The 14,725-nt window shown below is 46.4% G+C and overlaps 1 protein-coding gene across 7 annotated transcripts in view; it reads left to right on the forward strand.

Annotated features, from left to right (window-relative positions):
• LOC105904186 (pleckstrin homology domain-containing family G member 1) overlaps positions 1-12,589 on the forward strand; it is an 83,597-nt gene extending 71,008 nt beyond the window's left edge. For 6 of the 7 annotated variants that reach the window (XM_031581427.1, XM_031581429.1, XM_031581432.2 and 3 more), the window contains exons 8-17: positions 716-898; positions 1,064-1,159; positions 2,899-2,985; positions 3,992-4,025; positions 4,198-4,332; positions 4,651-4,673; positions 4,850-5,035; positions 5,468-5,581; positions 6,069-8,349; positions 8,677-12,589. In XM_031581427.1, the coding sequence (XP_031437287.1) occupies positions 716-898; positions 1,064-1,159; positions 2,899-2,985; positions 3,992-4,025; positions 4,198-4,332; positions 4,651-4,673; positions 4,850-5,035; positions 5,468-5,581; positions 6,069-8,349; positions 8,677-9,680 (4,143 nt within the window). In that variant the 3' untranslated portion in view covers positions 9,681-12,589. The remainder of the gene's footprint in view (positions 1-715; positions 899-1,063; positions 1,160-2,898; positions 2,986-3,991; positions 4,026-4,197; positions 4,333-4,650; positions 4,674-4,849; positions 5,036-5,467; positions 5,582-6,068; positions 8,350-8,676) is intronic. The other variant, XM_031581428.1, reaches the window with a different exon arrangement.
• Positions 12,590-14,725: the final 2,136 nt, after the last annotated feature.

The following is a 14,725-nucleotide window of genomic DNA, read 5'->3' on the forward strand; positions in this document are numbered from 1 at the left end:
CACACACACACACACACACACACAGTCACACACACATACACACACAAACCATGGCACACACACACACACACATAAATGCAGAAACAGACATGTCATCATCTGTCTTTGAAAGAAAAGCATTTGAACAGGTCCAATATAATGGGATCATTCTGTTCCTTCTGCCCTGGCAGCTTCCTCCGCAGTTACACAACGAGGAAATCCCTATCGGAGACAGAGAAAGAGAGGGAGAGAAAGAAAGAGAGAGAGAGAGAGAGAGAGAGGGATGAGAGGGAAGGAGAGAAAAGAAGGAGGAAGGGAGGGATGAGAGAGAGATAGAAAGACAGAGAAAGGGGGAGAAAGGAGGGGGGAATGAGGGAGAAGGAGAGATATAGAGAGAGAGAGAGAAAAGGGAAAGATGAGAGAGAAAGAAAGGAGAGAAAGAAGGAAAGGAGGGATGAGAGAGAAACAGAAAAAAGAAGGAGAGAAAGGGGGGGAAGAAAAAGAGGGATGAGAGGGATGTGAGAGAGAGAAGGAAAGAGAGAAGCCAATATCATGTTATCAGTGTCCTGCAGGGCAAGTGAGTTGTGGAATGTCAAGGCTGTATTTTTCAGAAAGAGTTACATTTCCTCCCCCTAGTCTCTTTCCTGTCTTTCTTTTCCTTATCTTCTTCATCCTCCTCTCCTTTCACCTCTTTCTCTGCTGGCGTTTCACACGTTCCGTGCCGGTTCTCCTACAGGAGATCCAGAGCCTGCTGACTAACTGGAAAGGGCCGGATCTAGTGGGCTACGGCGAGCTGGTTCTGGAGGGAACGTTCCGGATCCAGCGGGCCAAGAACGAGAGAACATTATTCCTGTTCGACAAGCTGCTGCTCATCACCAAGAAGAGAGAGGAGACATACACGTACAAGGCACACATTCTGGTGAGACATTAATAAAGACACACACACACACACACACACACACACACACACACACACACAGACATTTCCACACGGAGATGGGCAGACTGGTGCCCTGTGTGAGGTGGAAATATATGTTCAAAGTATTCTTAAATACCTGTATAAACCCTCTCTCGCTCTCTGCAGTGCGGTAATTTGATGCTGGTAGAGGTCATTCCTAAAGAACCCCTCAGCTTCAGTGTCTTCCACTACAAGAACCCCAAACTACAGCACACAGTCCAGGTAAAGCACACACACCTTCTCTCTCTCTCTCTCTCTCTCTCTCTCCTTCTCTCTGTCACACACACACACACTTGTTCTAACACTCTCTGTTTTCTCTCACTAATTTTCTTTTATCTTTGTAAAGAAATATCTTCATGGTGTTGGAAATGTCAACTCGGAATGAGATTAGTCTTTCTTAATGTGGTCTCTCTCACACACACACACACAAACAGAGACACACCCTGAGTGTAACCCTAGATGGCCTGGCCGTCCAACACACACCCACACAGACACACACACACAGACACACACACACACACACACACACACACAGTGGAATGCCCGCCTTTAGGCCATGCCTGTGATGGATGGCCAATCGCCTTGAACTCTCCCCCGGCCCCACCCAGCTTCCAGACTACCTGCACCGATGTGTCTGGACATGTCCTATAGGTGTGTGTGTGTGTGTGTGTGTGTGTGTGTGTGAGTGTGTGAGAAAGATAGATAGAGAGAGAGAGAGAGAGAGAGTGTGTTTGTGTGTGTGAGAGAGAGAAAGAGAGAGAGAGAGAGAGATGGAGGGAGTTGGGAGTGTGTGTGTGTGTGTGTGTGTGTGTGTGTGAGAGAGAGGGAGAGAAAGAGAGTGGGCGTCCGTGTGTCTGTGTGTTTGGGCGTGTATGTGTGTGTGATTGTGAGTGTGTGTGTGTGTGTGTGTGTGTGTGTGTGTGTGTGTGTGCGTGCGTGCGCATGTGTGAGTGAGTGAGTGAGTGCATATGTACATAAGGTGGTGACTCTGGCCCCAGGCCGGTAGTTGTACATCTGCCCCCTCATGCTGACATGCAGCCTACACAGATGACATGAGCTGATGTCCCTGTCTCGCGGAGTCGGCCACATATCTCACTGTCTCACACACAGCTGGCCCTTCAACTGTCTGTGTAATATACAACAGATGGGAGAATGTAACACACACACACACACACACACACACACACACACACACACACACACACACACACACACACACACACATCTGCATGCATGTACAAACAAAGAGGCTGTCACTCATGCACACTGTAACGCACACAGACAAACACTTTTTTCAAGCTTTTTTCCCTCACACTGACACACACACACACACACACACACACACACACACACACGCGCTTACATGCAGCCACAACTGACCATACAGACACACCCACACACGCATGCAATACATACACCAACACAAACACACACACACACACGTATATATGGGCACATGTGCAAACAAAGAGGCTGTCACACATACTTGGAGTAATGCCTTTTTAATCTTCTGATTTCATCCTTCTTTTGATACATTCAATGCCTCCAGTACAGGAGGCAGCAAAGCAGCCCCACAGCATGGTATAACCTCCATTATGTTTTACTGTGCGTTGCGTCAGGTGTTCTCGTCCTAACGGTCTTCATTTTGTCGCCAATAAACAAAGTGATGCACTGCTTTGCCAAAGAGCGCTGCGTTGGTTTCATCTGTCCATATAACATTATCCTTTCATTAACACAGACACACACAAACGTGATTATGATCACTCACACGTTACAAACTCATTTTGTGACATAAAGACTATTTCTATCTTTCTGTCATCTTATTCAAGATTTTTTTTCTCACACTGACACACTCACATGCATACACAAGTGACCATACGGAGAGACACACACACACTTGGCATACACACACACAGCAGTTGAAGTGGCCATGTGTTAACGTGCTGGTTGCTATTTGTCAGGCCAAATCCCAGCAGGACAAGCGCTTATGGATCCTTCACCTGAAGAGACTCATCCTGGAGAACCACCCGGCCAAGATCCCAGCTAAGGTTTGAATCAATCAATTCAATCTTATATAGCGCTTCTCTATTTGCACATGTGCCCATATATACGTGTGTATATACCCGAAGTCACTTTACAGAGTCCAGAGTCCAGTTGTCATTCATACACAGTCATACCGGTGGTGGTAAGCTACCTCAGTAGCGTGGCTGCCAATCAGCGCCAACGGCCCCTCCGACCACCACCAACATTCATTCATATTCATACGATGCAATGCATGTCTTTATGATGGTGGGGGAAACCGGAGTACCCGGAGTAAACCCACGCAGACACGGGGAGAACATGCAAACTCCACACAGAAAGGAGCTGGAACGACCTGGAACGACCGGGATTCGAACCCAGGGCCTTCTTGCTGTGAGGCGAAAGTGCTAACCACTGAGCCACCGTGCTGCCCATACCGCCCATACCGCCCATACCTGTGACAAATTCAAACAACAAAGATAATTGATGCAATGGTGTTTTATACACGCGGGTCATAGGAGGAAAGCCAGCCATGTTCCCATCTGCTGTCAACAGCATTCAGTATCACAGTTCCTATAAGTTTTCTCCGAATTATATCTGGTCCTGCAAAACTAAGAGAGGCCTCCTGTTGTCTGGACAGCACAGTGCGAATTGAAACATACAGAATTATTAATGACACCAAGTTTCAGGTCTAATCCATCAAATCTGCTTCTACACTCTGTGCCCAGAGATTGCTGAGGGCATCTCCCAACATACTCTCTGTTTTTATCATCACTGTTGAGCTTGCTGGGCCACTCTGTGTCTTTGCTAACAGTCTCCCTCTAGTGGTGAAAGGAGTTTAGTGCAGACTGACACCAAGCAAGGCATAGCTGCGTTTCTCTCTGTGAATAGATGCATATGCATCTTCTTTCAAGCTTGGCAGTAGACATCCGAAACACATGCACATCCAAAATATTCCAGTATTAATGTGATTGATCTAAATATCACTCTAATTTAGTTGTTGATGCCTAGTAACCTATTTATCTTTCTTTCCAGGCCAAACAAGCCATTTTAGAGATGGATGCAGCTCGTAAGTCTACTTCCTTTCAAAAACTTTATTAGCAGTACTAGTCATAGTAGTACTAGAAGTGGGGGTAGTATAGATAAGATTAACTTTTTGTCTTTTAATTAGTTTAGAAGAATAGAATTAGTGAAATAATCCCTCGTGTAATGTCCTGTTGTGTGATGTTTTGTCAATGCAGATCACCCAGGTTTCCACTATAGTCCTGATGGAGAGAACAAAAGCTCCGTCCACCCCAAAGAAGGCCCCTCCCCCCGACGTGTCCGCAGGAAATCAGAACCTCTGTCCAAACTACTGAAGAACTCCAAACAAGCTGGTATGTGTGTGTGTGTGTGTGTGTTTGTGTGTGTGTGTGTATGTTTGGTGGTGGTGGTGGTGGGGGGGGGGGGGGGGGGGTCGTGTGTCTGCATCTGTTGGTCTGTCTGGGTGTGGATGTGTTTGCATTTGTGTGTGATCTACAGGGGCTTGGCTGTTGACATCAGGGCCTGTATGTTGACTTATTGATGGCATTCAATGCCGTTATCAAATTTGATTGTCCAGCCTGCCAGTCAATAACCTCACATACAGTGATGGAAATGAGGATGAATGTCTAAAATTATCTCTCTTTTGCTGTTGTCTCTGTGATGCGTTGCAGTGGCCAGTCCAGATGTACAAAAGGTATGTATATCACACACACACACACACACAAACACAGATGTTTGACTTGAAAGTGTATTTTAAGCTTAAGCAGAACATCTTGGCGTATCTATAGACCTACACACAAATCCACACTCAACTTATCATGATTATCTCATCATCGCTCTGCTCCTCCCTCTTCCTGTTCCACCAATCAGCGCTCCAGTTTAGGAGCTACTTTGCTCACTCCGGTGATGAGCCTGGGCTCCATTGGTCGTTCCCGTAGCCTCGTCAGCCAATCGCACGATTCTTTGGACCCCACTGACCATGGTGACCTGAGTGACCGGGAGGATGTAGAGGGACCCCACCAGCAGGATGCTGATGATGAGGATGACAGTGGAATGGTGAGCCTCAACATGACCTTGACCTGACCTTGACCTTGTATTTAAAATAGTTAGTAATTCAGTTTTGAACATTTTATCATTGTAATAAAGGATGGGAAACTAAAACTAAAATCAGACGTGTACAGAAGCAACTATGTACAGTATAGAGGTATAAAAACAGTCATGAGATTTAGGTCTGCATCATGCACTAAACAGCATGAACTGTTGCTTAAAATGCTTAAATGTATTGAATTTATATTTATTCAGTTAGCAGACACTTTTGATCCAAAGTCACTTACAGTATGATTCAGGTAAATGTGTGTGTGTGTGTGTGTGTGTGTGTGTGCCTCCTGGGAATTTAGACTCGCACACACTCTACTGTTCAGTCTTTATTTACGTCCAGTATTGTAACACTGGTGACATTCTTCCCTGAAATGTCCTTTGTGTGTGTAGGGCTTAGGGAAGAGGCTTAAAGTGCCAGGGAAGAGCAGTAGAAAACGACTCAATCCTCAAGTGTCTGTGGACTGCATCGACCGCCTCAGAGAACACAACCATTCAGACCTGCAGGTATCATCTCACACACACACACTCACTTACACACACATGCATGCACACACACACACACACACACACACACATGCTCACACACACACATGCTCACACACTCGCATACACACACACATGCACGCACACACACACGCACGCACACACACACACGCACGCATGCACTCGCATGCACACGCATGACTGCATGCGGACACATACGCGCGCGCGCACACACACACACACACACACACACACACACACACACACACACACACACACACACACACACACACACACACACACACACCAATGACCCTTACTCGTGTAGTCTGACAAATCTTTGTCATTTGTATTTGACATCACTTTTCATCTGACAGATTTAGTGAACATAGAAACAGACAACAATAAACATCCTCCCTTCATATTAATGTATAACATTCAGCAATATCAGTTTTGACTGCAGTTATTTTAAATATTTAAATTACCTCACCCCCCCCCCCCCCCTCAGACGGCCAAAGAGTCTCTCCAGATGGACCCGAGCCACTCCCCCGTCCTACAGGTGACGAGTCCCACGGAGTCGCCAGCCGAAGCCCACGTCACTATGCCCAACATCTGGGCAGACCACCGGGTGCGTCGCGCCATGTTCCCCACCCGCCAGCAGACCATGCAGGTGGACGATGACGAGGACATATACCAGATGTTCGTGCCTCCAGAGACTAGTGCTGAGCAGGAGAGCGACCGCGATTCCACTGAGTCGTCGTCTGGTCGCCCCGGGCGACCCTGCAGCTGGCACGTGGAGCAGACGACAGCGCCAGCGACGCTGCACTTGGACCTCCCAGCCAGAGGGGGCAGAAGCGTGCTGCGCCGGGCCAGCAGTGTAGGTGAACAGCAGAGCGAGGCAAACATGAAACCCCACAACCATGGGGTGGTCAAGGAAGACTTGCACCACCACAATAGTCACGGTGAATCCTCAAGCAATGAAATCTCGGGTTCATCATCGGCCGAGCAGCTGACCATCGACGACATTGAGAATGTCTACGACAACATCAGCTTCGAGGAGCTGCAGGCCATGGGACTCATGCGAAGGGAGTCGGATGTCGGCGGTGGCAACAGGCCTGGCCCCATGGGGGTGTCACAGGTCAAAGGTGGATCAAACCCCCCTGTGGTAGAACCCAGTGGTTCATTACCATCGGAGAGTAAACGGTCCTCCACTCAGGAGGGGGCATTAGTGGATACATGCGAACTGAAGATAGTTGAGGAAGAGGAGGGCATCTATGACACGATCACCTTCATCGTGCCTCCTCTACCTTCACGATGCCAGAAACCAGAAGCAGAAGTAGACTCGATGGCTGGACATGACAGCACGATCCTTAGCTCCATCATGGACTTCTCCGTCGACGAGAGCTTTGGGATGGGAGTGTCTGCTTCTGAGGAGAGCCTCCTGCGACTGGAAGACGACGACCGCTCGTATGTTCGCACATCATCGCCTGCCGCGGTCAAGGAAACCAGCCCACGCTCATCCACGGCAAACTCCGAGAGGAGCAGACAGCAGAAACAGCAGCAGCAGCAGAGGCGTCCCAGTGCAGCATCAGACCAAATGTCGGAGCAGGTGGACGCCATTTGGAACGACCTGGAGAACTACATCCGCGACAATGAGCGCAAAGCCGACAAACTACCCGCTGCATTCCCAGTGTCTGCGCACGACTCTGCCGCCAAGTGCCGCTCGGCAACCTCCTCGCCACAGAAGAAGCCGCTTTCTGCCAAAACCAACCCCTCGTCCTCGCCGCTGACTCGGTCCATGAGCCCGCCCAGCAGCTTTAAGATCCCCAGCCTGAAGATCCCAGAGCTGAGGAGGGAGTACTCCTTTGAGGTCGATGAGCCACCCTCTCTCACTCCTACCCCTTCACCCTCTCCTGCACCCACCCCATCTGAACCAACGTCCCACCCTGCCAAGGCAACCTCTAAACCGCCTCCTCTAAAATCCTGCACCTCTCAGCCACTTCCTAAAGGTTCTGAACCCTCGCAACCCCTCCCTCCAAAACAAAAATCAACTCAGCCACCTGCTCAGGCCCAACCGCTCCCACCGAAGCCTGTCCAAACTCAGCCACTTCCGCCAAAACCTACCCTGAAACAAGCATCAGCCCCAACCCAAGTTCCCCCAACAACAATAGCCCAGACTCACCAAGTTGCCCCAACAACAACAGCCCTAATGCATCCTCTTCCCCCAACACCCACTCAAGTTCAAACTCACCCCACAACCACAACCACACCCCAGCCTCACCCACCTCTTCCAACACCCTCCCCATCCGAGCCCCTTCCCCCAGCGTCTATCCCTTTCATCAACGTCACACCCGTCATCCCAGAGCCCCCTCCAGCTGGCACCGTCAAGAGTATCCGCAACAAGCTCGCCCGCCTGAGCAGTGGAAGCTTCCGGGTGGATGACGAGGACGAGCTGGGTGACCTGAGTGCCCCTATGGCAGGGGCTCCGCCGTCCTCTATCCAGAAGGACTTTCACAGCCTCTTCCCAGGGCTGGAGGGCTCGCTCTTCCCGCCGGACCTGCTGCACGAGGAGGCCAGTGACCAGCTTGGGGACCTGGACAAGAACAAGAACCGGGTGTTCCTGATGGCTCGGCAGTACAGCCAAAAGATCAAGAAGGCCAACCAGCTGCTGAAGATGAAGAGCATGGACCATGAGCCCAGCTGCGTACGCTCCAGCTCCAGCTCGCGCTCAAAGCCCAAGGACCTGGCAGCCATCTTGGAGGAGAAGAAGCAGGGTGGAGCTGCTATAGGTGAGATGCTAGAAACAGGAAGTGAAAGGGAAGGACAGTAATAGGTGTTGTCTTTGTCATTAAACAAATGAAATGGGTGTAATGATTGTAACTGTTGCAATGTAAACTTACTTTATTTGCTTCTCTCTCTCTCTCTCTCTCTCTCTCTCTCTCTCACTAATGCTTTCCATCACAATCTGTCTCCCTCTCTCTCTCCACCATTTGTCCCTATCTATCTATCTCTTGTTCTTGTTCATCGCTATCATCTTCTGTCTTTTTCTGTATCTGCATTCGTATCTCTCTCTCTCTCTCTCTCCCTCTCTCTCCTTCCTTCTCTCTCTATTTCAGGAGCAAGGATTGCCGAGTACTCCACGCTGTATGATCAGGTCATGTTTAAGGAGGCCCCAGCAGCTTTAGGCTCTCAGAGACACGGCCCAGGGGGCAGACTGTCTGTGCCCCACGGGCCCCGTCTGGCCTCCTCGCCCTCCCTCCCCGAAAGCGCCACCCTAGAGGGCGCCTGGCTGAGCTGCACCTACAGCAACGGCGAGCTGGCGGAGTTCCTGTCCTGGACCCGTGAGGTGCCGGAGCAGCCGCACACCTCCACCCCTCAGAAGAAGCTTGCACCAGCCAGCTCAGTCCCGGCCCTCAAGGACCTCCCGCCCTCTCCCTCCAGCCCACCCAATCAGCGCTGGAGCACCTGTGTGACCACGCCCACGAAAGACGACCCTGAGCACATCTATAGCACGGTGGGACTGAGCTCTGCCCATTCCCCGAAAGACCCGCCCTACACCCGCTGTCAGTCCTCGTCCTCATTGGCTGAACAGCCCAAGAAAGAGAACAGCGGGGGCATTGCCAACCACAAGGAAGACGGGTCACGAGAAGGTCAAGCAGGGATCGCAAACGTAGCGACAAACGGACGTGGTCTCGGCCCCCGGCAGCACAGCTTGCCGGAATGCCCCCCTTCCCACGGGGACCCGGCAGCCTCTGTCCTCACGCTTCGCGACTCACAGCAGGTTCTGGTGCTGAACCGCGTCCAACCACTGGGCACGCTCACTGCAACCCAGAACTACCTGGCCAACTTCCATGACAACGGCGATGATGACGACGATTACGTGGAAATCCGCTCGGAGGACGAGAGTGAGGTGGACCGAGGGCGCACTCAACAGACCCGGAGCCTGCCCTGCAGCCCTGTCAAGAGCGGACATGGAACCGCCGCCGAAATGAGCCGAGATCACCTGAAGGACTACCTGTGGAACGAGCCGGAGAGCCACGAGCAGAGCCTGGCCCAGCAGAACATCGTCCAGTCGCTTCGGGAGAAGTTCCAGTGTCTCAGCTCCAGCAGTTTTGCCTGAAGGGGGCGCTCTACTACATACTTCATACTACAACCACGGTGCCACCAAAAGCACACTACATAGGGCACTCTGTGGGCTTCACACTAAGGAAACGCCATGGAAACAAGACTTACACAAGACACGCTATTAGAGAACACCCAAAACACTTACAGCCCACAAACTGACTTAGATTCACATCTGGTGGAAGTACACTGGCAGCATACTATGTTACATAAAGGAATATATTTATAGCAATGTACTTGTTCAATCTAATGTCACTATGCTAGCTGAACAAGACACACATAAATGCAACACAAAAGACACACAGAATATGTAAACTATACAAAAAACCAAACTGCATAATACAGACCAAATACACTAAGATTCACGTTGCACCTCAAATATAACACACGACTGATAGTACACTGACACCTTGACACGTTCTTACACTCAACCTTCAATTATTTTGATGAGATGACACGACAGTTTATCTTTTAGACATACCAAGTCCCAAATTTTGCTTATACAATGCAAGTATTAGAATGTATATCTGCTTAATATCAGCTGTCTGTGTGTGTAAAATATGAATTTGTTCTGTCTTTTTTTTTATTAACTGTTTACTCTCTGTTACAGTATCTTAATTTGAGACAACCTCTTAGGTCAAACAGCTTTCCTTTAGTCCTCTCTCTACATCACACACACACACACACTCACACACACAAACACACAGGAAGATGTTTATTTTAAGGCAGGATCTGCTAATTCAGTTGAAGATTTAATTTCAAAGAAACAAAACAAAGGTCGACACATGGACACTCTTGGACTTTGTGTAATTTCTCAGAAATGTTCCGGGGGCACCTGAGTCAGTGAGTCCTACCTGGTCTAGGAGTCTGTGCAGCTGATTCACTCATGGTTTAAAGGGACAAGACTTTTAAAAAGCTCAGTTTTAAGCTGTAGTTTTAATTCACACAACAGCCTGTACATAGATGCTATTTTAGACCTCATGTTGTTAGCCAAGCGAGACTTGGTATCCTATCAGATGCAGACCTTATATATTTCCTTTTGAACAGTGGGCAGTGACAGGATAATTTTAACGCCCATTGGGGGTTGGTTATAGCATACTATTTATCAGCTGAAGTTTTAAACAAAGATTGTAGCGTTCCTATTTAAGTAATTGAAGATCCCCTTCATAGAATCAACATGAGTAGGCATATTTGACGAAGGTGACTCTTACCTCTTAGTGTACATGTGTAGACTGAAGTAGACTTCGTGCAGACTCCTGTACCAACCTGTGGCACAAAAGCATCACCAGTCAGGTCAGCTTATCTGTATTGATTAGGCCACTGGTGTGAGCATCCATGGATTCATAACAAAACTGAAAAATGAACTAACAATAACAAATGGCACAGAGACTGGGTCTGTGCACCATTTTAGTGTGTCAGTTTTATCAGCCTGTGTGTGTGCTTTGCCACGCAAATTTTAGCTAGAGTTGGTCAGTAGCAGTGCGATTCAGTCCCCCTTGCAAAGACATAGTCTTTAGACCACCTCAGCAGCCTTACCTTCATACCTGAAGCGTCTGTGTGCAGTAAGGGATCACCCTTTTAACACTTTACAGATCCAAGTGAACTCAGTAGCGATCTATTTTAAACTCCGTGAACTAGATAGCATTATTTTTCTAGGTTGCTCCAAATGTGCATAGTTTGACGAAGTAGGCCTAAGCTCTCCAAGGCAATACTTCTTAAGGCGTTCTGCTTTTCTCTTAATGTTAGCATACCAGAGGGACCAGGAGCCTGTATTGAAGGTTTACGTCGCCAGTTGTTTCTGATGTATCCTCTACTGCGGCTTTACCCACTGTTGGATATATGTCCATTTGTTTCTTTGTTGCTTAAATTTGGTTTTGTTCCTGTAACAGTCCCTCCCCATCAGTCACCTCTTTGTAATAACTACTGATTAACAATCTCCTGTTCACACGTCTTCAAACAACACTCAACAGTCACTTTAATTAATGTTCTTCAAACCCACACACGTACACACGCATGCACATTCATCGTCGTTTGTGATGGTCTGACTGGCTTCAGACTCAACACTCGGCCTATATTTTGTAGACACTTTTGCAAGCCCATACACACCATTTGTACAGGTCACCTTTTGTTAAAAAAAGTTAGTCACACGGACTAGATTTTTTTTTCTTGTCTTTTCATTGCCCAAATCATGTAGCTATACACTGCATTTGTTTTCTCAGCACGTTCACACAACCTCATGTGCACATTCACTTCTGGTTTGATGCATATGGCATTTGGTCCCACAGTTCCCTTCTATGTTTATTATTGAAAATGTATTTATTTATGTGAAAAAGCCCAGTGCCCTGGTATAGAATCCACAACCCAAGTTTGTAAATTAATAAATAATAATGACAAATATTTATTTAATAGTTTTCTCTTCAATAGTGTGACAAATTTGGTTAATGTGTTTACTGTGAATTTTACCTTTTTTTCTTTAAGCACTGTTAAAGATTTCTTTTTATTTCTTTTTTTTTACCATTCTGAAATAATAAATTAGTTTTAAATAATAACAATGTCTTGGCCTACTGTTAATATTAATGTAAATATGCCAAACACATTGGAATATGTTATGAAGTATGTTTATTTTCATGGTTGTGTTCATGTGTACATTTTGTTTTAAGTTTCACAGGTGGGGACTGTTATCCTTGGTTTAAATCACCTCTTTTTGCACTTTTTCATTTGTATCATTTTGTTTTGTTAACATTTTGTAAAGATGTACATTTTAGGATTGTTGGTGTCATGCTATAGGTTTGCTCTGCAATGATTTAAAGTTTAAATTAAATGTACTGTACTTTTTTAACTGCCTAGTTGTCATTGCTCAAGAAAGAAATGTATTTGAGGCAATAAATAAAAGCTGACTTAAAATGATATCACTGTGTGTGTTTTGTGTGTGTGTGTGTGTGTGTGTGTTGGAGGAGGAGGAGGGATCGAAAATGCAGGGTTGTCACTTCAATTTGCTATTAACCCTGACAAAATTAGCCTAGCACCACCCATCTATTGTTCCCAGCTCAGTTTTCACTGGGATTAAATTTCATAGTGAAAGGGTAAGTACTAAATAGCCATAGAGGAAATAGCCTAAATAATGTCAGAACAGACATTAAGTGAAAATAACAACAATAATCATAATAATAATAAATTATACATTTTATTTAAAAACGCCCTAGGTTTTATAATATAAAATGATAAAATACAGAAATGTTCCCCTGATCCGGGCCAGGTAAAGCCTAGAGATGTGATGGCCTTTTTCTGGGTCAATGCCCTGCATGTGTGTGAGCACTTAATGCTCAGAGTATACTATGGCCATAAACTATGCTGCATATGCTGGCAAAGTGCTTTGAATAGAAAATGTGATTCGTGGGTCTTATCTGCCATTTTGTCCCTCTGTGATGCTGTATAGCAGGGGTCTCAATCTGGCCCGACAAGCGATTGTATCCGGCCCGCCGGCTCCTCAGAATTTTGCAGAAAGTTCCATTGATTTGAATGGGCCACCCCAACGTTTACCGCTGCCATTGGCAACGGGTTTTGTGCTTCTTATTCAAGTCATAACTTATCTAAAATAAACAAACACACTTCACAAAATAAAAATAAAAAATATATATATGTATATACATGAAAATAAAAACAATAAATTAAGTGTTAAAAACAAAGACTTATAGTCATGAATTAAAAGCTAAAGAAAATAAAAAAGTTTGAATTCCCTTTTTAAAAGAGAGCACTGATTGCGATGACCTTCAGAGGGACTCCAGAGGTAGGCTATTCCAGAGGGTTGGGGCACAGTAACTAAAGGCACCATGTGCAGCATTGGTGTTTATTCTGGGGGTCGTGAGAATAATTTACTGGAGGACCTTAGGCAACGCGCTGGATCATAAAAAGAAGTCAAATCGGAAATACAGGGTGGGGCAAGGCCGTTAAGTGATTTATAGACAAGAAGGAGTATTTTGAACTCAACTCTTTGTTTTACAGGGAGCCAGTGAAGTGATTTAAGAACAGGGGTGATATGATTCAATTTTGATGTTCTAGTGACTATTCTAGCAGCTGCATTTTGGATAAGTTGAAGTGTGTTTAACATCTGTTTTGTTAGACCATTATAGAGTGCGTTGCAGTAATCTAACCGACTTGAGATAAATGCATGAACTAATTTTTCAGAATCCTGTAAAGACAGCAAGCCACGGACTTTAGAAATATTTCTGAGGTGGTAAAAGGCTGTCTTAGTAATGTTAGATATATGCTTTTGAAAATTAAGATCTGCATCAAGAGTCACTCCTAAATTTTTAACATTCTCACATGGTTTTGCCAAGAGGGAGGTTAGAATTAGTTGAAAGTGATTTCTGAGGGCCTTAGGGCCTACAACCAGAATCTCTGTCTTGGCATCATTTAGAGTGAGGTATTTTACCAGACTGGGTCATCAGAGGAGATGGATAAGTAAAGTTGGGTATCATCAGCTTTGAATGGTAGGAGATGTTGTGTTGCCGAATGATAGACCCAAGTGGTAACATGTACAAATTAAAAAGCAAAGGACCAAGAATTGATCCCTGAGGAACCCCATATAAGATGGGCATTACATCAGAAGAGAGGCTATTGATAGAAACAGAAAAAGATCTCCCGTTTAAATAGGATGAGATCCAATCAAGAGCTGTACCCTGGAGGCCAACTGAGTGCTGAAGATGTTGAAGAAGAATAGCATGATCGACTGTTCAAAGAGAGCGAGAATCATTATTTTTTTTATCGTCAGTCGCAATTCGAAGGTAATTTACGACTACGCACTTCAGAGGCTGAGATACAGATGCGCTGCAGGCGCGCTAAAAGGGCGTGGCAAAATATCAATGTTCGCTCGGGTTACAGTAAACAACATGACCCTAGTTTTGTTCCTCAGAGTCAAATTAGCCAGAAACCGTTGAGAAAAGTAATGCCGCTCATACTTCATACTCAACCTATGGGCTGCTACTGGAGTACAACGCAGGCAGATCGATTTGTGAACGGTATCTGTCTCTCAGCAAACGAAAG

This window comes from Clupea harengus, chromosome 15 (genome assembly GCF_900700415.2).
Source record: "Clupea harengus chromosome 15, Ch_v2.0.2, whole genome shotgun sequence".
Classification (NCBI taxonomy): domain Eukaryota; kingdom Metazoa; phylum Chordata; class Actinopteri; order Clupeiformes; family Clupeidae; genus Clupea; species Clupea harengus.